The sequence below is a fragment of the Apodemus sylvaticus genome, chromosome 20, assembly GCF_947179515.1.
Source record: "Apodemus sylvaticus chromosome 20, mApoSyl1.1, whole genome shotgun sequence".
Classification (NCBI taxonomy): domain Eukaryota; kingdom Metazoa; phylum Chordata; class Mammalia; order Rodentia; family Muridae; genus Apodemus; species Apodemus sylvaticus.
In genome coordinates this window covers 5,048,615-5,071,754 of record NC_067491.1, presented here as the reverse complement: position 1 = coordinate 5,071,754, position 23,140 = coordinate 5,048,615, and the positions used below count along the sequence as shown (strand labels likewise).

The 23,140-nt window shown below is 47.8% G+C and overlaps 1 protein-coding gene across 8 annotated transcripts in view; it reads left to right on the top strand.

The window, feature by feature from the left end:
• Positions 1 to 307: 307 nt before the first annotated feature.
• The window catches only part of Baz2a (bromodomain adjacent to zinc finger domain 2A), a 37,153-nt gene continuing 14,320 nt past the window's right edge, over positions 308 to 23,140 (top strand). For 4 of the 8 annotated variants that reach the window (XM_052164908.1, XM_052164907.1, XM_052164906.1 and 1 more), the window contains exons 1-8: positions 309 to 503; positions 5,236 to 5,320; positions 16,694 to 16,831; positions 18,364 to 18,957; positions 20,357 to 20,542; positions 21,384 to 21,602; positions 22,148 to 22,597; positions 22,893 to 22,953. In XM_052164908.1, the coding sequence (XP_052020868.1) occupies positions 16,696 to 16,831; positions 18,364 to 18,957; positions 20,357 to 20,542; positions 21,384 to 21,602; positions 22,148 to 22,597; positions 22,893 to 22,953 (1,646 nt within the window). In that variant the 5' untranslated portion in view covers positions 309 to 503; positions 5,236 to 5,320; positions 16,694 to 16,695. Of the gene's footprint in view, positions 504 to 1,518; positions 1,612 to 5,235; positions 5,321 to 5,692; positions 5,881 to 5,944; positions 5,965 to 16,693; positions 16,832 to 18,363; positions 18,958 to 20,356; positions 20,543 to 21,383; positions 21,603 to 22,147; positions 22,598 to 22,892; positions 22,954 to 23,140 lie in introns of those variants that run through there. The other 4 variants (XM_052164905.1, XM_052164902.1, XM_052164903.1 and 1 more) reach the window with 4 other exon arrangements.

Below are 23,140 nucleotides of genomic sequence, written 5' to 3'. Positions count from 1 at the left end.
GCTGGGGAAGACCTAAGAGTACAGGTCACCTCTTTCTGCTTTGTCACCCAAATACAGACTTGAAAACATATTTTAAAGGTCATTTGCGTCCCGGTGTTCGTGTTCTCTAACATTTATAGAGAACCTTTCTTTCTCGCTAGCTACAACTCTTTGTTTCCGTCATCCTTTACTGTCCCCTTCAGCCACAGTCCTAAAGTATTAATATAGTTCTAACCTTCCTCCATATTTCTCCTGGTCGGCCCTGTCCTCGCCTCCTCCCTCTCTCCACCCAATGAAAGCCCCGCCCTTCCCTCCTCCCTCCCACCCCTAGTCTGTCATACAGGGACATCACCCTACAGCAGTTCAGGCTGTGTGGTTCGCAGGAAGTATACATTTGGCTTTTTTGGTTTTTCGAGTTCCCAGTCCATAGTTGGGCAGGATCTAACAGTAGCCTTCAACTGAAGCGAGACCCAAGAACAGTGAGAAGCTGGGTCCGAATCCGGAGTCCTGCCCGCCTGACATGGGTAAGTATGATAGCCGCCCCTGGGAAAGGCCAGAGGGATGCCTAGCTCCCTCCCTGGCTGACTCAGCAGGGGTGGGGCCTAACCTTTGCTCTTTTGGGGGGTGAAGGAGGGGAAATGGACTGTGGGGGATTCGGGCTTAGCTGGTGAGCTGCTGAGCAGGAGATCTAGCGTTGGCAAGCTCCAGCTCTAAGGAAGAGCCTGGGGTTGTATCTTAGGTTGGGGCTTCCTTCCTCACCCTTGAACCCCCTCTCCAATGTAAGCGCAGAGATTCAAATAGTATTTTACTGTATTCGTTACTAGTCCAGTCTTAGTCTTGTAAGAGATGCTTCCCCTCCCCCTAGTTTCGCTCAGTGTTTCTTCCTCCGCCCCCCCCCCCTTTAACCCACTACCAGGTCGGGGCTGCACTGAGCAGCTGCTTCCTGTTGCCCCAGAGGTTGCTGCAAGGATGGTGGTGGTGGCGGCGGCTGGGGCCAAAGCGAGCAATGAATAAAGCCGATTCTTAGCCCTGCATCAGCCTCTACCCTGTTACGGATGCCTCCACAATATCCAGAGGGTTGACAGGACAGGGAGCGGTTTGCCTTTGTGCTTTCCTGATTCCAGATCTGTACAGCTGTAGCACCGAGAGGGCGCGGAGAAGCATGTTTACCTAGCAGGGCGCTGTGCGTGACCCCGACATGCTCGGCCTTGAGTTCCCTCTCCTGCTCCCCTAGGCCTCCTTGAATCTTGGTGGCTCCCAAGCCTCCTTTGTGAATTAAGTATTAGCTGGCGCCCCGTGCCGGCAAAGAGAACTCTTCAAGTACTCCAGTTCAGACCCACCGCGGTCCCCAACTACGTCGTAGAAGTTTCTGTCTTTTCCTGCCTCTGGGATCCTTCCTGGTTCTGGCCCCTAGGAGACGCCACCCGCTGTCCCCTCCCCCAGCGGAGCCTTCGCGACAGCCGTCCCTGAGCGCTCGTCCTCACCCGGGTGGCTCCTGCCCCTTTAAGCGCCACCTCCACCCCCCACCCCCCTCCGCCGCCGGCCTCGGGCTGGGGGAGGAGGCGCCGCCGCCGCCCGGCTCGGCCACCTGCGCCGCCGCCGCCGCCGCCGCCCGGCCCGGCCCTGCTTCAGGTGAGGCCCGGCATCCGCGTCCAGGCCCGGGGTCCAGAGCAGGGCGTCCCCGCGGCCGCATCGTCCCCTGGGATCCGGGCTCTGACCTTCCCTGCGCCGGCTGCCCTTGCTCTCGCTCGCTCTCTCCCCCGCACTGCCTCCTCGCCCGTTCCTCCCCTGTCCTCTGCGTCCGGGATCCGGAGGCTTCTCACGCCGGTCCGCCGTCCTCTCCCGGGAACCCCTCCTATTCCGGCCCCGGATCTCCCCTCCCCCGAGCCTCCCTCGCCCCGAAAGCTCTCCCGCGGTCTGGGTTTCGCCTCCTCGTCTCTGGAACTAGCGCTTTCCCACGCCTTGCTAACCCGGGAGGGAGGGGGGATAACCGCCACCCCAACCCCTCTCCGGGCCGTGCGGGGGGCGGGTTGGCGGGGGCAGACGGCGCACGCTACGGGCGCTGTCCGCCCGGCTCCGCTTACTCTCCAAGTTCGGCTAAGTCCCACCTAAAGCTTTCCCGGCGGAGTTTGGGGTCGGGCCGGAGCACCGCCCCCTGGCCTGGGTGGGAAGGGCCCTCGCCCTGCTGGAGCTGGCCCCTCCCCCGGGTCGGGCGCCGGGGGCCGCGGCGCTGCGGGAACCTTGTGATCCTCCGCTTGAGCGGCTGTTGCGGCAGAGCAGACTGGGGCTAAGTCTCTAAGGGATTTGGGGTGCTGGGTAAGGCAAAGGAAGCCCGACCTTCTCTATTTCAGAAGAAAAAACCCCCCACAAAACCCAAACAAAACCGAGATGTCCCTGTCTTATACGCCTACCGTGGAGCTGTCCATTGGGGGGATCTGGAGACTAAATCTGAAGGGGGGCGCACAGACTCACTTGGAGAAGGGGAGGGGTTATGTTCCTTTTGGCAAATTATGAGAGAACCTCACCTTGCCCAAAATACGGTTGAGATTGTCTTGTCCGAACCTGAATGCCGAAAAGGTAGCGATGGGAATTGCTTACAGGGCCGAGAGAGCAGTGGCTAATGCAGGATCCGTTCCGTCAGCGAGTGGAGGGCCTTAGAATTACCTTCCAGAGGGAGTCCTCCCTCCCTCCCTCCGCCAACTCCGGCTGAGCCCCGAGCGAGCTGCTCCTCTAGCGCCCCTGCCTCCAGAATTATGAGAATGGGTGTCAGGATTTGTCTTATACTATTCCGAGTCACAGCTAAAGGTGCTGGGAGGGGTACTGTGTGTGTGTGTGTGTGTCTGTCTGTCTGGAAGCGGTAAGGGAAGGTACAGCTAGGATGCACACCACCATCTCATGGCCCCAGCCATCTGGCTCCAGAGCGGCTGGCACAAAGACAGCTGACCCAGAGTCAGGGAGGTGCGGCAGGAACATGGAGGGTGAGAAGGCGGTGGCGGGTGTTTATCCCCACTTCATTTCTTATCCTCCTCGGGCTCGTTTCAAGGGAAGGTTCAGTCTGTTCCCCAGATACTCTTCTCACAGGTTTCTCATAAAATGACCGTTGGCCCCTTTCTCTTTGGAGTGGCTTCTTGGAGGAAGGCTTGTTGGCTAGCCAGCCACATTGTGCGGGGACTGACAAATGTTTGGGGACATGTGGAGTCAAGTCCGCCTTTTCTTGTTCAGATTTGGCTTGGGGAGGGGGGTGTCACAAGTGTTGTATGTCAAAGCACCTGGCGAAAAGTAAAAAAGCTTTGGGGCGTATTCCCAGCCCATCCTTATCCAGGGAGCAGGGAAGATCCCAGCCTAGGTGGGATAAAGCGATGGAAGCCCTTCTGTACCGGATGGGGAAAACCTATTATGCCCTGTTTGTCTCTTCTAATCCCTGGTGGTCTTCTATCCTACACTTTTCTTTACTGGCTCAGGGCTGGGTTTGGGCCTAAAAGTGGCCTAGGAGGATAGGCCTGGGGCTCGGAAGGGGTGGGGACAGTGGGGCACAGGAGTAACCGGCTCTTCCGGAGCCAGCAGTGGGTGTGTGTGGGTGTGTAGTGGTGAAGCGAAGGGGCGTGGTCACGGACGTCTGACTGGCGCAGGCTCCTCCTCTGGGTGCCCTGTCTCAAACTGGTTAGCTCCGGGTGGGAGGTAGGAAGATTCCTCTGCCCTGGAAAAGGAAGAGAAAAGAAAACAGATTGCAGCTTCTCTCTAAACCTGTCTCTTGTCTTCCTTCCCTCTCCTCACCGAGGAGGGCCAGTTCCGACCTAAGCTTTTTATTTCATTTTATTTTTTTTTTTGTGGTGGTGGGGTTACACTTTTTTATTTATTTATTTTTTTACATAAGTTTACTTCTCCTTTCTCCAGGGCATTGAGGTTAGTGGGCATTGGAAGGATGAGGTGTATCCCCCAGGCAACCTATAAATGTCCTTTTGTTTTTACCAAAGTCTCACTCTGTAGTCCTGACTAGTCTGGAACTCCATTTGAGCTCACTGGGCCATCCTGTCTAGGCCTCTTCAGTGCAGGAGTGTATTACAGGCGTAGGCTGCCATGACTGACTTTATAAACTCATTTTGACAGGGAAGAGAGATTTTATTTTTGCCTGTCTCCTCCTTCCCTTGGTAATCTACTTACCTCACTTGAGGGAGAGGAACCCTCCGCGGGCCCACATTGTTGGCTTATCTAAAAGTGATCTTCCTTTTGAAGCCTATCTGAACTATTTATAATGATGGGTGGGTTATGTCTCCCGCACTCAGAATCCCTCTTGGGGTAAGAAATCCACGTTAGACTGCTGATTTGACTCAATCATACTCTGTCCACACCCGGCTTTCCAATCTCTTGGGATCCCCCCAAGAGAAAAAGTTATTTGTTGACACCTCTAAACCAGCTGGAATCTCATCATCCTGTTTCTGTCCATCGCTCTTCCTAAGTATTCAGACTCAGTGTAGCATAGTTTAGGCAATTACTTACATTTCATTGATTTGAATGGGAATTATATAAAGCCAGAAGTCTTGAATTGGAAGAAAGGGAATGAAGTTCCCTTCTAGTTGTATTCTATTTAATGTATGACTTTGAGCAAGCCAGTGAGCTTCTCTGGGTCTTTTTTTTTTTTTTTTCCCTTAGACAGGGTTTCTCTGTGTAGCCCTGGCTGTCCTGGAACTCACTCTGTAGACCAGGCTGGCCTTGAATTCAGAAATCCGCTTGTCTCTGCCTCCCAGAGTGCTGGGATTACAGGTGTGCGCCACCACCACCCGGCACTTCTGTGGTTCTTAATTTCTTCATCTAGTAATGGAGAAATTGGAATTGAAAAAAAAAAATGAGCTGTAACTTACAACCCTGTTTCCTACCTTGGGTCCCTGCAATACACATTTAGGTGAAAGCTAAGCTATAATTCCTTTCTAGATCTCCAGTTTCCCCCAAAGAACACAGCTGTGTAGCCTTGTTAGAAAAGTTATGGGATTTTTTGTTTGTTTGTTTTTTGTGTTTTTCAAGACAGGGTTTCTCTGACTGTTCTGGAACTCACTCTGTAGACTAGGCTGGCCTCAAACTGAGAAATCCGCCTGCCTCTGCCTCCCAAGTGCTGGGATTAAAGGCGTGCACCACCCCCGCCCGGCAGTTTTGGGATATTTTGTTGATTATCTTACTACTTATCTTCTACCCTTTGGCCACACTTAGGCTAGACTAAGGTCTCGACTGTACCAGAACCAAGTCTCCTTTCCTCTTGTGCAGGAATCTTCCCAACGACCAAGGCCCTGCAGATGACACCAGGAAAGCAGTGATCCAGGCAGGACCAGTTTGTCCCTACAGGACATAGGTGAGTTGACTTATGCTTCTCTCCATCCCTTAAAATCGCTCATTAAATATCAACTTCCAGTTTTTCACTACCCTGCTGAGGAAATAAACAGCCGGCCCCTCACAGTTAGGAAAGCAGCAACTGCCTTTGGCTCTAGAAATGTGCTCTAGCCGTTCAGGTTAACCCTGGGATATGGTTCACCTCCCAGTTTAACCTGGGTGAAGCAAGACTCCAACCCTCAATGAGATGCGGGTTAAGTTGGGGACTTTGGGCGCTAGGACCCAGATCGGGATCTGAGACTACGGATCTGGGCTCTAGGACCCAGCGGCCGCGGCAGTGGTGGGCGGCGCCGTCGGCCCGGTTTCCCCGCCCCCTCCGGTTCACTCCTCCCCCGCCGGCCATGTTGGCTCCGCTCAGGCCCCGCGGTTGAACCGCGACCCCCTTCCCCCTCCCAGACCCCGTACCCTGCACCCCTCTCCCGCGGGCGTCTCCTCCCTCCTGGCGCCCGGAGCCTGGCCATGTGAACCGCCCGTCCCCCGGGGAGAAGCGAGCCCCGACCCGGCCGGACGCTGTCGCCTCAGGTTTGTGGGGTGTGCGGCCCGGGGACCTGAGGGCCGGGCCGGCGTTCTGCGGGAGTTCCTCAGGAGGCAGCCGGTGCGCCCCAGGTGACTGGGACTTCTCCCCGCCGGGATGCGCCGGGGCGCTGGGGGACCCCGGCCGGGCGCGGGTGGCGGCTGACGAGGCCCCCCTGCGGTGGCGGCGGCGGCCGAGCTCGGCTGGGGTGGAGACGCATCCACTCGCGGCGGAATCCCCGAGAGGGCTCCACCTCCCGGGGCGGCGGCGGGGTTGCCCGAGTGCAGGGGAAGGACGCGGGGCTTCCCGCGGTGGGCTACACCTGAGGCTCGTGCGGATGGGGGTTTCGGCCGCGGGGAGTCGGGGGCAGACAGTGACTCCCCGGAGAGCCTCGGGTTTCTGTTCTACCGGTCGTGGGGAGGGAGGGCCTGGCTGTCGGTTGTGCTCGCCCGGCTTGGGGCCCTGGAGTCCCGGAGAATCCCCGGCTCTTGAGATGGGGCTTGATACAGCTATACCTGGCGTCTGGGTTTGAGTGGGGCCGAAAACTGAGGGGAAGAATAAAAAGGGATTCCTTTCCAAGGAAATCCTCTCCAAAGGGGATCCCCGTTTCCGTGGAGAGACGGTGCGGTGCTCTCGCATCATCCCTTTCTTTCCCGGCGTTCCCGACTTCCAGAAGTCAATGCCAATAGCAGGCATCCTTTGTGGAGCTTACTGGAGTTAGGGACTTGTATCCTTCGGCGGAGTGGTGTTGGTGGGGGCCATAGCTTCCACCACCTCCATCTGTACACAAACTGCCCCTCCCCCAGCCTCCCGCAGGAAGTGGCCGGGAAATGGCAGCTGTGCGTTCGATGCTGCGTCTCTTGTTGTTTTGAAATGACCATTTTAATTTGATTTGGTTTCATTTTCTGAAGCCTTCTGGGCAAGCTTGGATCTGCCAAACGTTATACTTTTTTTACTGTGGCATTCATTTGTCATCTAGTAGTCAACTGTAGTTGACCCACTGGTCTTGGACCTCCTTTGTACCCTGACTCTTCTGGACCCCACTGCTGCCCCAAGGTAAAGGTCATAGAGAATCAAAGTGGTTATCGCGAGCAGTGATCACTATTCAGAAGGAGCAATGCAGATTCAGCGAAGCAAGCTGCCAAGCGTGTTTGAGGTCTTTATGGAATTTGAGTGGCTTTCTTGATCTTTGTTAATATTTTTAAGCATGACAGTTTTCTTTATTGTCGAGCATCTGAGCAAATAAGCTTGTGGAGAGAAGGGCGCTTATGAGAGAGACATGAAGGAAGTGGGCAGGGAGGTGTGTGCATGCGATTTGTATATAGGAATGGGGACTGATTATTGTTAAGGACAGTGTTAAGCTTCTTCAGTGGTGATTCCAGTCTAGTCCTAACCTCTTCGTTGACTTGGGAACCTGGAAGATCCTTTTACAGAAATAATTAGGGGAATTTGCTATCATGACTTAACTTTCATCTATAAAAGACCCTTCTTTTCTTTTCTTTCCTCCCCCACTCCCTCCGGAGACAGGGTTTCTCTGTATAGCTAGCCCTGGCTGTCCTGGAACTCACTCTGTAGACCAGGCTGGCCTTGAACTCAGAAATCCACTTGCCTTTGCCTCCCAAGTGCTGGGATCATAGGCGTGCGCCACCACCGCCCAGCATTCCTTTTCTTTTTAACATTTATGTTTACAAGGACACTGCCAGTGTCTTAAGACACACCAGAAGAGGGCATCAGACTCCTTACAGTTGGTTGCGAACCACCATGTGGTTGCTGGGAATTGAACTTAGGACTTTGAGCAAAGCAGCCAGTGCTCTTAACCACTGAGCCTTCTCTCCCGTCCTCAAAAGAACATTTCTTGAAATATAGGGTGTTTTCTTTTTCCTTTAAATTTTGTTGTTGTTGTTCTCCTTTACATGTATGGCTCTTTTTGCCTGCATGTGTGCCTGTGCACCACCGGTGTGCTAGAGCCAGCCCACAGAGGCCTGATGCAGGCTTTGGGTTGCTGCAATTGGGGTAACAGAATAGTTGTGAACTGTCATGTGAATGTTAGGACTGAACTCCTGTCCTCTGGAAGAGCAGCTCTTAACTGAGGAGCCATCTATCTCAGAATAACGTGTTTTTGTTATTTTAAACTGTTGGTATGCAGGAGCTGGGGAGGTGGTTCAGCGGATGAAAGCACTGGCTGCTTATCAGAGGACTAGGGAGGGTTCAACTCTCAGCTCCCTCGAGGCAGTTCACAACTGCCTGCAGCCCTGTCTACCAGTTCTAGGGGAGTTGACACCTTCACACAGGCATTCATAGCAAAACTCCAATGCACATAAAATAATAATGAACTGTATTAAATAATTATGGTGGGGACTGGAGAGATGGCACAGTGGTTAAGAGCACTGACTGCTCTTCTGAAGGTCCTGAGTTCAGATCCCAGCAACCACATGGTGGCTCACAACCATCTGTAATGAGACCTGATGCCCTCTTCTGGTGTGTCTGTAGACAGCTACAGTGTACTTACATACAACAATAAAAAAAACTTTAAAAAAATTATGGATGTGTATTGGGATATGTGCTTGGGTGGGTGTGCTCCTGGAGGTCAGAGGGTGCTGAACCAAAGTGGAAGATCTTTTTGTTGTTGTTTTGTTTTTGTTTTTCGAGACAGGGTTTCTTTGTGTAGCTCTGGCTGTTCTGGAACTTGCTTTAAAGATCAGACTGGCTTCAAACTTATATTCTCCTGCCTCTGCCTCCTGAGTGCTGGGATTAAAGACATGTACCACTATCGTTCGGCTGAAATATTTTTTTAAGTCAATTTTTTTTTCTTTTTTTTTTTTGGTTTTGTTTTGTTATTTTCGAGACAGGGTTTCTCTGTGTGTCCTGGAACTCACTTTGTAGACCAGGCTGGCCTCGAACTCAGAAATCCTCCCAAGTGCTGGTTTTTGGTTTGTCTACCCCCCCCCCCCCCCCAGGGCTTCTCTGTATAGCCCTGGCTGTCCTGGAACTCACTCTGTAGACCAGGCTGGCCTCGAACTCAGAAATCCTCCCAGAGTGCTGGGATTACAGGCGTGCGCCACCACCGCCCAGCAAACACTGAGAATTTAACTCAAGGTCTCACACATGTTATGCCTTACTATTTTAGTATTTAAAAGGTACATACATGTATTTGGTGTGGTTATGTTTGTCACAGGTGTGGGTAAAGATCAGAGAACAACTTTCAAGAGTCAGTTCTATCCTACCATGTAGGCTGTGGGGATCAAATTCAGGTTTGGCAGCAGTTGCCTTTAACACTGAGCCTCCTCATCAACCCTACCACATTGAATAACTTCTGTGTTTATCCTTTAGAAATTGATTTTACTTGTTGGAATTAAAAGAGGGAAAAGATATGGAAATAAGAGTTTAGTAGTTAGAAAACTTTTTTGTTTCTTTTTTGTTTTTCAAGACATGGTTTCTCTGTGTAGCTCTGGCTGTCTTGTAACTGTATAGACCAGGCTGGCTACAAACTCCTCTGCCTTGCAAGCACTGGGATTAAAGGTGTGCACCACCACCTGGTTCACCTCTTCTTTTTGTCTTTGGTCTATACACTTAAGTCACCTTTTGCTTTTTACTTATTTTTGATATTTTGATACAAGATCTCTCTGTAGCCTTGGCTGTCCTTGAACTCACAGTATCTCCCTGCCTCTGACTCCTCAGTGCTGGGATTAAAGGAGTGTACTACCATCCTATTCCCATGCTTCTATGGTTGGGGTAGCCCTGGCTGTCCTGGAACTCACTCTGCAGACTAGACTGGCCTCAAGCTCAGAGATCCACTTGCCTTGCTTCCAAAACACTGGTATTAAAGGTGTGTACCACCACCATCCTACTTGTGTTCTGGTTTTAAGCTTCTCTCTATCTGGGCTGGAGAGATGGCTCAGCGGTTAAGAGCACCAACTGCTCTTCCAGAGGTCCTGAGTTTAATTCCCAGCAACCACATGGTGGCTCACAACCCTCTGTAATGGGGTCTGGTGCTTTCTTCTGGTGTGTCTGAAGAGAGCAGTGGTGGTGTACTGATATGCATATAATCTCTCTCTTTTTAAAAAGCCTGTATCTGAAAAGAAATATTGGTTTAAATAAAGTCAGATGGGCTAACCTCAACCTCTCATTAGTCTAGAGGACTGGAGTCAGGAGCAACCAAAACAGAACCAAGCATCTTCCTGGTAGTAACTAACCTTTTTTATTCTTGTACTCTTATAGTGATGTAAAGTCATTAAATGGTGTAGTGTGTGATCTTGTCTGTGATATTGAAGTGAGACAGTAAAGTGAGTTTTTGTATTTTATGACATAGAGGGATTTTGTGGTTTTTTTCCCTCCCTCTCCCATCTTTTTTCCCCCTTATTTCTGCAATAGGCTTTCAGGTAGGTCAGGCTGGATTTGTTTTTTATTATATTTGTGAGACAGGGTTTTTCTATGTAGCCCTGGCTGTCCTGAAACTCTATGTAGAGCAGGCTGGCCTTGAAGGCGGGGAGAACTATCTCTCTGCCTCTTACCTAGTGTGTAGAGGTCCTTAGGTTCAGTCCACAGCACTGTAGGAAAGGAGAAATCAAGAGATTTGCTGGGCAGTGCCTTTAATCCTAGCACTTGGGAAGCAGAGGCAGGCCGATTTCTGAGTTCAAAGCCAGCCTGGTCTACAGAGAGAGTTCCAGGATAGCCAGGGCTGTACAGAGAAACCCTGCCTTAAAAAACCAACAAAGTGGCCGGGCGTTGGTGGCGCACGCCTGTAATCCCAGCACTCTGGGAGGCAGAGGCAGGCGGATTTCTGAGTTCGAGGCCAGCCTGGTCTACAGAGTGAGTTCCAGGACAGCCAGGGCTACACAGAGAAACCCTGTCTCGAAAAAACCAAATCCAAAAAACCAAAAAAAAAAAAAAACAACAACAAAGTGGAGGGGGCTTTGAACTCCTGTGGCCCAAGCAGGCAGTCCTTCTGCCTTGGTTTCCTATTTGGTGTTGTGCTACAAGACCTTGTACATGGTAGGGAAGGGCAAAGTGTGTGTGTGTGTGTGTGTGTGTGTGTGTGTGTGTGTATGTATACATATATATAATTAGGTTTTTTCGAGACAGGGTTTCTCTGTGTAGCCCTGGCTGTCCTGGAACTCACTCTGTAGACCAGGCTGGCCTCGAACTCAGAGATCCACCTGCCTCTGCCTCCCAGAGTGCTGGGATTAAAGGCGTGCGCCACCACTGCCTGGCACAAGTATAAAACTATCTCTTTGAAAAACTGGCTGTGAGTGGTGGCACACACCTTTAATCTCAGCATTTAAGATGCAGAGTTAGGTGGATCTTTGTGAGTTCGAGTCCAGCCTAGTCTACATATAGGTGTTCTGCCACAGCCAGGGTATATATAGAGTCTGTTTCTGAAAAAAGAAAGGAAGCAAGAAAGAAAAGAAAGGAACTTAATATATTTCTCTGAAAATAAGCTTACACTAATCTTCTAGTGGCAATAACAAAACCCTGAGCCACACATTCAGCAGTAAATCATCTGGCTCTTTCTCTACTTTAGTATTAAATTAAATATTGGAAACATGATGGTGGGACTTGAGATCCTGGTGATAGGAGAGAACCTGCCTGGACATGGCAGTTTTCTTTGAGTAGTACTTTCCTACCTCCATGTAAAATTTCACCACCTTCCTTTACCTCATTTAGAGTTCTAGTTTGAAATGGAGGTTAAAGAAAGGGCATATTGGGGCTGGAGAGGTCGCTCAGCAGTTAAGAGCACTGACTGCTCTTCCAAAGGTCCTGAGTTCAAATCCCAGCAACCACATGGTGGCTCACAACCATCGGTAATGAAATCTGACACGCCCTCTTCTGGAGTGTCTGAAGATAGCTACAGAGTACTAACATATGACAAATAAATGAATCTTTAAAAAAAGTTTAAAAAAAAAAGAAAGGGCAAGCTGGGCGGTGGTGGCGCACGCCTGTAATCCCAGCACTCTGGGAGGCAGAGGCAGGCGGATTTCTGAATTCGAGGCCAGCCTGGTCTACAGAGTGAGTTCCAGGATAGCCAGGGCTATACAGAGAAACCCTGTCTCGAAAAAACCAAATCCAAAAAAAAAAAAAGGGCATATTGAAAGAGATTGAGCCTCAGTCAGAACATGTTTTAGTTGGTTTGAATCTGAGTTCCAAGAGAAGTTTGAGTAGATTAGATAAGAGGGCAATGGATTTGGCACCTGGAACTCTAGAGAAACAAGCTGACCTTGGCAAGGAGGAGGAGTTTTCAAGGTATGAAATTTAAAGGTCACTGTCTCCAGTGTCAGGAACTGGGAGTAGAAAGCTTGGGGCTTCCCAAGATGTGTGGGGCAGAGTGGGGACGAACTTTAGTTTCTTGACCTTGATGTTGTACATTGGGTCACTTGTATCACTGTGTCCTCAATGGTTAGTTCTTACTAACCATTTAAGAGCTCAATGGTTAGCTCTTAAAGAGGACCTGGGTTCTATTTCCAGTATCACATGATGGCTCATAGCTGTCTGTAATTCTAGTACCAGGGATCTTGCTCCTCTTCTGACCTCTGAGGGCTCCTGCCTGTGTGTGGTGTACATACACATGTGCACTTAAGTGCACACATGTAGATATCGTTAGGGTTTTTTAAAATGCTTAGAAACAAGATGGCATGTCAATATGCACCTGTAATCCCACCATTTTCCAGGGTCTTACTATGTAGCCCTAGATGGCCTTGAACTAGCTAAGTAGACCAAGTTGCCCTCAAACTCAGAGATCCACGTGCTTGTGCCTTCCAAATTGAGATCAAAGGCACTTGCTACCATGCCTGTCCTTTTCTTGTACTCTTATATTGTGTCATCTGAAACTAGGAGTTAAGGTGTTTTTTGTTTTTTTTGTTTTTTTCGAAACAGGGTTTCTCTGTGTAGTCCTGGCTGTCCTAGAACTCACTCTGTAGACCAGGCTGCCTCGAACTCAGAAATCTGCCTGCCTCTGCCTCCCAAGTGCTGGGACTAAAGGTGTGTGCCACCACGCCCGACTTTTTTTTTTTTTTTTCTTTTTCTTTTCTCCTGTATTTAAGTACATTAAGTTCCTACCTTCGGACAGACCAGAAGAGGGCATCACATCCCATTACAGATGGTTGTGAGCTACTATGTGGTTACTGGGAATTGAACTCAGGACCTCTGGAAGAGCAGTCTGAGCCATCTCGCCAGCCTAGGAGTTAAGTTTTATATATTAAGTCTGGCTACATCATCTCTCTTGTAGTATCTCCCATACTATAAGTTTTAAAAACATGCCTTTTAAAGGCCAGGCTTGGTGGTACATGCCTTTAGTGCCAGCACTGGGAGGCAGAAGCAGGTGGATGGATCTCTTGAGTTTGAGGCCAGCCTGGTCTACAGGACCAGGACAGTCAGGGTTACACTGAGAAACCTATCTCAAAAAGCTTGTATGTGTGTGTCATGTATGTACCTTTTAAGCTAGGCATTGATTCTCAGGCCTTTGGTCCCAGCAGTTAGAAGGCAGAGACAAGGGTCTCTGAGTTTGAGGCCAGCCTGCTCTACAGAATAAGTTCTAGGATATCCAAAGCTATACAGAGAAACCCTGTTTGGAAAAAAAAATTTTCTGAAAAAAATTTTATATATTTTTGTGTGTTATATATCTACATAAATATATAATGCATATGCACACACACACACAAAAGATAATTATTCTATTTACTCTTTGTCTAATAAGAAAAAATTACGTGGTTGGGCATTATGGACATACCTTTAACCCCATCACTTAGGGTTTGTGGCAGGGAACATCTCTGCATCCTGGGGATTCTTATAATCACCAGGGGCTATATAATGTGATCCTGTAATAAGCTAAACATAACTTATTTTTTTCCTTCGAGACCGGGTTTCTTTGTGTAGCCCTGGCTGTCCTGGAACTCACTCTGTAGACCAGACTGGCCTCTAACTCAGAAATCCCGCCTGCGTTTGCCTCTCAAGTGCTGAAATTAAAAGTGTGCGCCACCACTGCCCAGCTTAAACCTAACATTTAATACAGGGCCTTTATATAAATTTTCTTGTTTAAACCACACAAGCTGTAGACATACATAATATTTTTTTTTCTGAATAATTTGTCTAAGGTCAAAGAAGCCAGTGTAGAGCTAAGGCTTGAACATGTAGTCTGTCCTTATGGTCACGGACTGTACAGCACATAGCAAGTATTTAGGGACGGAATGAATGAGATAGCTATGGTGAGATGGACTTAATTTGAAAAATCGGATCTGCTATTTTCTCAGAGTAATAGAATGGATAAGCTCACTAGTTTCTTTGTATATTCAACAACAAAACAAAAAATAAATTGTGACTCATCTTTGAGGGTATACTGTTCCTGGGTGATATGTGACTGCCTAAGACTGGAGGAAAAGGGGGAAGTGCAGGTCAAATGGAATTGGCTCTTCTTTCCAGGACTTCTGACGCTAGCTATTGCATGTTCTCTTTGCTTTGCATGTGGCTTAGGCTTTGGAAGTAGTCCAGCCTAAAACAAGAATTTAGTGTTATTGTTTTGTGTGTTTCACTCAGGATTATTAATCTCTTGTTACTTACTTTTGGATTCATGTTCTGAAGAATGGGCTTTCCTTGTAATGGGGACATCCTGGATGACTGCAGTCTTTTCATGGGTGCTTAGCAGGTTGAAGCCTACTGCTTACTTACGCTTGATCTTAGCCAAAAAGCTAAGAAGTGGTGTGTGTGTGTGTGTGTGTGTGTGTGCGCGCGCGTGCGCGCGCATACATACATGCATGCGTGTGTGTGCATGCGTGTGCGCGCGCGCGTGTATGCGTATGCTCGTGCATGCAAAGGAGTAATTAGCCTCTCTTTCAACCATGTGGGTTCCAGGGATTAGCTGCAAACATTTGCCTGCTGGGCAGCTTGCCAGCCCTTACTGTAATTATAGAATGAAGCTGGGATTTTCTACATGAGAGTACAGAAAACTTTTCCTGAGTTGGGCCTTGTGGCAAGTGTCTGTAATCTCGACCCTTAGAAAGCTGAGGCCCAGGTTATGGGCATATTTTCTTGTCTTGCTATGAGTTGAGGCTACTCTAGGATGCATGAGACACACTCAAGAAATAAGCAAACAAACCCATTCTCTCCACCTTGCTGCTCTCTTAAATAAAATACAAGTTGCTTTTATTGCTTTTACTAGACTTAAGGTACTGGTTGTAATGGTATTTAAACTATAAAATCTTAGAATTACTATGCAGTAATACACAAGATTTATATTTAGACTCAAAATTGTGTTCTGGAGGCTGATTGAGATGTTTGAGTAAAGTTTTCTGCTGCCAGGCCTGAGGACTGAGTTCAGTCCCTGGAACATGGTAGAAGGAGAGACCGATTTTCCCAAATTATCCTCTAACTTCTGCACACATACCATGGCAAGTATGCCAACACTCACATAAGCAGTTTGTGTGTTTGGTATATATACATTTGTGTGTGCGTGCATTGTGTGTATTTATGTAGTGTGCCTAGACTGTTCACACGTATACCTAATGATGTTTAATTTTCAGTATGTAGCATAGTTATAAACTGATTGCTTGTTTTGGAGGAGGATCTTACTATGTTCTCCAGTCTGTCCTTGAGCTTTGATCCTGTTGCCTTGGCCTCTTGAGCTGGGCTTGTAAGCATGTGTCAGTAGGTCTGCCTGATACACACACACACACACACACCTCTCTACCTACCTCTTAGAGATGTTGGCCAATGGTCATATATTTTCTTTTTTGGTTTTTTTTTCCTTTTCTTTTTCTTTTTTTTTTTTTTTGTTTTGTTTTTGTTTTGTTTTGTTTTTGTTTTTGTTTTTTCAAGACAGGGCTTCTCTGGGTAGCCCTGGCTGTCCTGGAACTTACTCTGTAGACCAGGCTGGCCTCGAACTTAGAAATCTGCCTGTCTCTGCCTCCCAGAGTGCTGGGATTATTACAGGCATGCACCACCACCGCCCGGCTGGTCATATATTTTCATAACTAACTTATTTATCCTTTTAAGCAGATAATTAAAATATTACCTAGGCCTGCTTTGTTGCTTCAATTTTAGGAACTTGATAAAGCTTTCTAATTACCCAGCATGGGTACATGCCTTCTCCATCTCAGTACTCTTGAGGCAGAGGCAGGCAGATCTCTGAGTTCAAGGCCAGCCTGGTCTGCAGAGTGAGTTACAGGACAGAGAAACCTTGTCTCAGGGAAAAGAAAAAACGAAAGTTTTCAATGTAAATGTTTATGCCCTCCAAAAGTTATTAGCATAAACCAAGGGCTTTTGGGTTTTTTGTTTGTATAAAAACAACCTCTCTGCCAGGCGGTGGTGGTGCATATGCCTGTAATCCCAGCACTCTGGGAGGCAGAGGCAGGCGGATTTCTGAGTTCGAGGCCAGCCTGGTCTACAGAGTGAGTTCCAGGACAGCCAGGGCTATATAGAGAAACCCTGTCTCGAAAAAAAAAAGTAAAAAAAAACCCAAAACCAAAAAACAATCTCTCACATGTTAGATTAATGCCCATTAGTACATCACAAATGTCTGACAGGTTGGACTTTCCCAAGAGTTCTTAGTTCTACTCTCATCTCTCTTAGACAGATCTATCAAGAGTTACGTTCATTTTCACCAAGGGCTTCATTTCCTACCATTCCTAGTGCTGAGTTTATAGTTGTTATACAATGCTTGACTTAAAGTTGGGTCTTTGCTCAGGTTAAGGGCATATTTTCTTGTCTCTCCACTTGCCTCTTCTCGTAATACCTACATTGAGGTGTATGCATGTAAAGGGAGGGAGGCGCAGTCTCTAGGTGATCACATAACCTTGTTTAACCACAGATATTTCCCTTTTCTCCTTCTTACAGAAATGGAGGCAAACGACCATTTTAACTTTACTGGCCTTCCTCCTGCACCAGCTGCCTCAGGACTGAAACCCTCTCCTTCCTCAGGGGAGGGCCTCTACACTAACGGGTCTCCCATGAACTTCCCACAGCAAGGGAAAAGTAAGTATGGAGGCCATAGACCTGGGGAGGGAATGGGCATCATCAGATCATGTTGGTAAGAGGAGACTGAGGTCTGTCTTGGGCTACCTACCCCACAACAACTCTCTGTTGGCATATAGTGACAGAATAAATCCATAGAACTTACTACTAGCCAGAGAGAACTCAAGCTTCTGAGAACAAGTTTTAGGGCCCTAAGGAAGCTTTTTTTTTTTCTGTGTTGGATCTAGATTAGAAAAGACACACTAGTGTTTTTATCTTAGCTTGCTCTTTTGTTGGTCCTGTTCCTGGCTACTGACAGAAAAGGAGGTAGCTACTGCTGCTAAAGATGAGGGTTGGGGGGTCTATACAGAGTAATACCCTCTGGAAAGTTGTTTTTAGGAATGAAGAGGGTGGGTGAAGGTCATGGTAAAGTGTCTGTAGCTTGTGCGGGAGTGTTGGAGCTGCCTCTTGTCCTTGTGCACAAGGGTAGGATGGGCAGGGCCTTCCCTAGAAATTTATCATTCCATATGAAAGTGTTGCTGTTGAGATTATTTTCTTTATCTGTTTTTATTTAGGGGTAATGGCTTTTTCTAGCCCAGGATGGCTTAGAACTGGTGACAGTCTTCCTGCCTCAGTTCGTCTATCAATTAACATTCTAAACTTGCCTGGATTTCAAATCATTTTGCTTAGAAGTCGAATTTCAAGTGCTTTCCCCTTCTTGCAGTAGAACAGTTCTGGCTTGTACTTGCTCTCCTCCTGTCATTTATAGGACACTTGCAGATAAACACAAGTCCCTCTATTTCATCGGAATTTCCACACAAAAATACCCACCTACCTGATGTAGTATTCCCCCTGACATAGTCACCTGCTCGCAGATTCTTTAGATTCTTAGTCCCTTTTATTCATTGTTGTCTTTTGCAAACTCAAAGATAGCCGTTTTTAGAGCTGGATTCTTTCTATAGCACTGGTCATGCAAAGATTTTTACCTACTGCATATTATGCCCCTCCCCCATGGGGAGGGGCTAACCCCACCAGCCTTCTGAGCTGGAATCTTGTCACTGTGGTGACTGCAAATTCTATTCTTAGCTCAGCACAAAGTGCTGGATCTGCATGTGGCAGTGAGGTGGAGGCTGTCTCTTTGGGGGCCACTGTTGGGCCAAGTAGGCACTAAGGAAAGAGGTGGGTGGGGACTGGAGAATTCAGTCAGGCCCTCCAAGGAAAGAATTCCCATTAGGAATGAGAGTGGGGAAGAATGCAATCATTGTAGGAAATCTATGTGCAGCTTTATGTAGTGAAAAGTTTGCAACAGCAATAACAGCTGCTGCCTCCAGCTCCTGTGGCACACCTAGACCACAGCCTCAGCAACAGCTACTAAGTGTACACAGGAGCATCCAGGTTTAGTGTCCCCTTGAGAGGTAGAAGATACAGGTAGCAGGGGAGTCCCCCTTGCTTGTATCTTCAGCATTATCAATTTGAAGTTTATTTGGTAGCATTAAGTGTATGTTCATAGCCAAACCTTTTCTGTTTTCTGTTTTGTTTTTTTTTCCTGCCAGGTTTGAATGGGGATGTGAATGTTAATGGCTTATCTACTGTATCTCACACTACTACTTCAGGGATTTTGAACTCTGCTCCCCACTCCTCTAGCACCTCACACCTCCATCACCCTAATGTGGCCTACGACTGTCTTTGGAACTACTCACAGTACCCATCTGCCAATCCTGGCAGCAACCTCAAGGACCCACCCCTTCTTTCTCAGTTCCCTGGGGGACAATACCCGCTCAACGGTATCCTTGGGGGCAGCCGACAACCTTCATCCCCAAGTCACAACACTAATCTTCGAGCTGGGAGCCAAGAGTTCTGGGCCAATGGTACCCAGAGTCCGATGGGGCTTAACTTCGACTCACAGGAGCTGTATGATTCTTTTCCTGACCAGAATTTTGAGGTGATGCCCAATGGACCCCCAAGTTTTTTCACCTCGCCACAGACTTCTCCAATGTTGGGGTCTAGTATCCAGACCTTTGCACCTTCCCAGGATGTAAGCAGTAACATCCATCCTGATGAGACAGGAGAAAAGGAACTGACTTCAGTTGTAGCAGAAAACGGCACTGGCTTGGTAGGCAGCCTGGAGCTGGAGGAAGAACAGCCAGGTATGACTGGTCTGTGAGCTGGGTGTGGAGGGGGGAAGTGGGGCTCTGGGAGACAGTGGCTTTTTGAAGTGAGGAAAACTTGTCTTTCCAGCTCTCTGCAGTGGAGACTGATTTGCATGTTGGTATTAGTAGAGCCAAACGGCCGGTGTTTTTGTTCAAGAGTGGGAGTGCAAATTATTCTAAGCTCAGGCAGAGCTGCTGGCCTGGAGAGGGCAGGTGGGCGCTGGGTAAGCCCGAAGTAGCCAGGCAGACTGCATCAAGAGCGGCTTCTGGGGGGGAGCCCAGGGTGTAGCCCAGTGGGCAGTATGCTGTGTGCATGCGTGCATGCATGTGTGAGTGGGGCCGTGATTTCCACTGTGGCAGATGCTGCAATCTCAGCCCTTGGGGTGGATGTAGGAGTTCAAGGTCAACCGGACACAAGACCTGGTCTCCAGAAAGGGTAGGGCAGGGCTTCCCTTTACATAGATGAAATGGATGGCTACAACATAAACAGCAGTGAAGCCACGAAGCTGTCTTAGTTGGGGCAGGAATAGGTACTGCTTGGAAGAGTTGCCTGAACACCTGACATAACCACCTGATACAGCTAAATCAAAGGCATCAATCTTGACTTCATCCATAGGAGTGACTGGCTTATGAATTTGAGAAGAAAATAATCAGAGTGCACCATTGCTTGTCTATTAAGCTCCCTTTCTTTTTTCTTTTATTTGTTTATATTAATATATGACAATCTTTCATATTATTTATTTCCCTAAAAATAGAGTCTTTGTAGTTCATATTCAGTGTAAGGGTAGCTACCCTATTTTAACTAAAGAAATATTTTCTGTGTTCCACTTGTTGGAAATATTAAGTATATGGTAGATTTCTTATCTCAGGCCTTACTCTTCCTCTTTGCATGATGTATAATTGGTTTTAGGAATATATCGGGATAGAATCAGTTCCTAGCATAGAGCTAGAAATAAAGGTTGATTGGATTGAATGAACATCTTATTTTTATAGCAAAGTTAGAGTTTTGTTTTTTTTTTAAGATTTATTTATTTGTTTTATGTGAGTACACTGTAGCTATCTTCAGACACTCCAGAAGAGGATGTCAGATCTCATTACGGATGGTTGTGAGCCACCATGTGGTTGTTGGGATTTGAACTTAGGACCTTCGGAAGAGCAGTCAGTGGCTCTTAACTGCTGAGCCATCTCTCCAGCCCCAAAGTTAGAGTTCATTAAGAGAATGTTTGATATATTTGAGTACCAATGTGGCTAGAAGAGAGCCATTTAGAAAAAAGCAGTCCATACCATGTACATATGTGGGCTTCATTAAAGAGTTGCCTGGACACTAACTATAACACCTAACGTAGCTGAAGTGAAGGCTTCAGCTTTGGCTTTCCTCTCTCCTGGGATTGCCTAGAACTGAAGATGTGTGGCTACAATGGTTCTGTCTCCTCTGTGGAGTCTTTACACCAAGAAGTCTCCGTCCTGGTCCCTGATCCCACAGTGAGCTGTCTAGATGATCCTTCACATCTTCCTGATCAACTGGAAGACACTCCAATCCTCAGTGAAGACTCTCTCGAGCCTTTTGACTCTCTGGCAACAGGTGGGCTCTTCAGGGGTTTCCCTTTGTGCTGACCTGAACCAGCCTGTTACTTGGAAAAATTAGAAAACCAAGAAATGTTTTAAGGAATCTGGGGTATTGGGCTTGTTGGCAAACCTATGGCAAGCCATAGTCTATCTATACTGCCTGGGCCACCCTTATTCAGATGCATTGGTCCACTTCCCAGGCTCTTTCTGTCTTCCAGTTAGTTGGCCAAGAGCCCTTGGCTACAATAATTCACTGAATAGGCTGTAACTACCACACAGTTGGGTTATTTGGGTTTTAACTAAATAGAGAAGTTTGCCAATTAAATATAAAAACAAGCCCTATTTATGATAAATATTAGGTTTCTACAAGGATCTATGGGGTAGATACACAGTATTTTTTTTTCCCCCAAGGCAGGGTTTCTCTGTGTAGCCCTGGCTGTCCTGGAACTCACTTTGTAGACCAGGCTGGCCTAGAACTCAGAAATCCACCCGCCTTTGCCTCTCAAATGCTGGGATTAAAGGTGTGTGCCACCACAGCCCGTTGATAACACAGTATTCTTGCCTTCATTTTCACAGTCTCCTGACTTTGCTTTAAGAGGGCTGTATGTTTCCCCTAATTTATAGTAGTGTATTGGCGGTAGGGTAGCTGACATAGCAGGGTTGTGATTTTGACATGATCCTGAACTACATAGCAAGTTTCGAGTTAGTCTGAGCTAGAGACTCTTTCTTGTTTGCTTTTCCACTTCCCAGTTCAAACACTAGAAACTAGAATATTTGGGGGGGGGGTCTTAGAAAAATCTGACTTTCTAACTTACTTAATATTCAGCTTTTAAATTTTCTTTTACCCCCATAAACAGAGCCAGTCAGTGGCGGGCTTTACGGTATGGACGACACAGAGCTGATGGGTGCAGAAGACAAGCTGCCACTGGAGGGCAACCCTGTGATCTCGGCCCTCGATTGCCCTTCTCTCAGTAATGCTAATGCCTTCAGTCTCCTGGCTGACGACAGCCAGACATCAGCCTCCATCTTTGTCAGCCCCACCTCCCCACCCGTCTTAGGGGATTCTGTCTTGCAAGGTAAGTAAAGAGAGGTAGGACACGTAAAGTTCTCACCTGCAAAAGCAGAGAATGGGCTCCATATTAGCCCTTAAACCGGGAAGTATGGGGCAGTGCCTTGCTGACAAGACTGTGAGATGTGTCTTGTGGGAATAAAAAGGAGTTTACCATAGTATGATTTGCCCTGTGTAGAACTTGAGAGACTTGAAAGTTGTCAGGGAAAAGGGCCAGAGGCCTTTCTAGCTTCAGGAAAAGCTACTGGGATAAGGAAAGAGCCAGCCCTGCTTTTTTAAAACTTAATTTTGTATGTATAAGTGTTCCTATGTCTATATATCTTTGTGCATCATGTTTCTGGTGCCCTGGGAGACCACAAGAGGGAGGGTGTCTCCAGCCAGGCCCATTGGGACTGGAGTTCCAGAAGGTTGTGAGTCACCTACTTATGTGGGTGCTGTCTTTTCTCACCAAAAGACCTTAAAATAACCATGTTTACCATAGTGCTGGTTTGATTGTATAAATTCATTTACCTGAGACATATTCTTTTATTTACACTGTCATTTGCATTATAGATAACAGCTTTGGACTTAACAGTGGCAGTGACTCTGAACAGGAAGAAATGGAGACCCAGTCTTCAAACTTCCAACGTCCCCTGACTGAGCCAGCCCCTGACCAGCCACCTAGTATTCAACTACATCCAGCAGTCTCACCAACAGCCTCCCCAGTAGCCTCCTTGACAGCATCTGCAGAAATCTCTCCAGCTGTCTCTCCAGTAGCATCCTCGCCTGTCCCTCCTGAAGTCTTTGCAGCAGTCTCTCCAGCTTCCTCACCTGCTCTCCCAACTATCTCTTTGGAAGCTTCTATGACAACTCCAGTAACTTCTTCTCAAGGTTCCCCTGAACCTGCTCCAGCAGCTGCCTTCCAGACAGTCTCCCCAGGAAGTAAAGATGTCAGCAATGCCCCTGAAGCTTGTGCTGATCGGGAAGAGATGACTGGAGACGTAGTCGCAGTCTCTGGTAGTGGTAAGTGTCCACAATCTGCTCCCACTTGTTTGGTCTCTACAAACAAAGCTCATATCACATATGGCGTCCATCCTTTCATACTAACCTGTACTAACCGGTAACTTTGTTGTTTTTTTTTTTAAATATTTTTGTTTTTTGAGACGGTCTCAGTATGTAGACTTGACTGGCCTGGAACTTAACATGTAGACCAAGCTGGCTACCAATTCAAAGAGATGTGCCTGCCTCTGCCTCCAAGTGCTCTATCTGGTAACTTTGCTTGACTTCTTATCTCGATGTCTCTGATCTTATCCTCTAGGGGATGTACTGAAGAGACGTATTGCTACCCCAGAAGAAGTTCGTCTTCCCCTCCAGCATGGGTAAATGCTCTAGATGGCTACACACATTGACCTCAAGAAGCTCATGGATGATAGGAAGAGAGCAGCTCCTCTCTTCATCTTGGTGGGAGAGGACTGGGCTGGACAGGAGTAGTCTACAGGACAGTGCAGAGAGTGTGAGACCCCTGGTACTGGAGTCACAGGCTGTTGTGGATGTTGGGATCTGAAA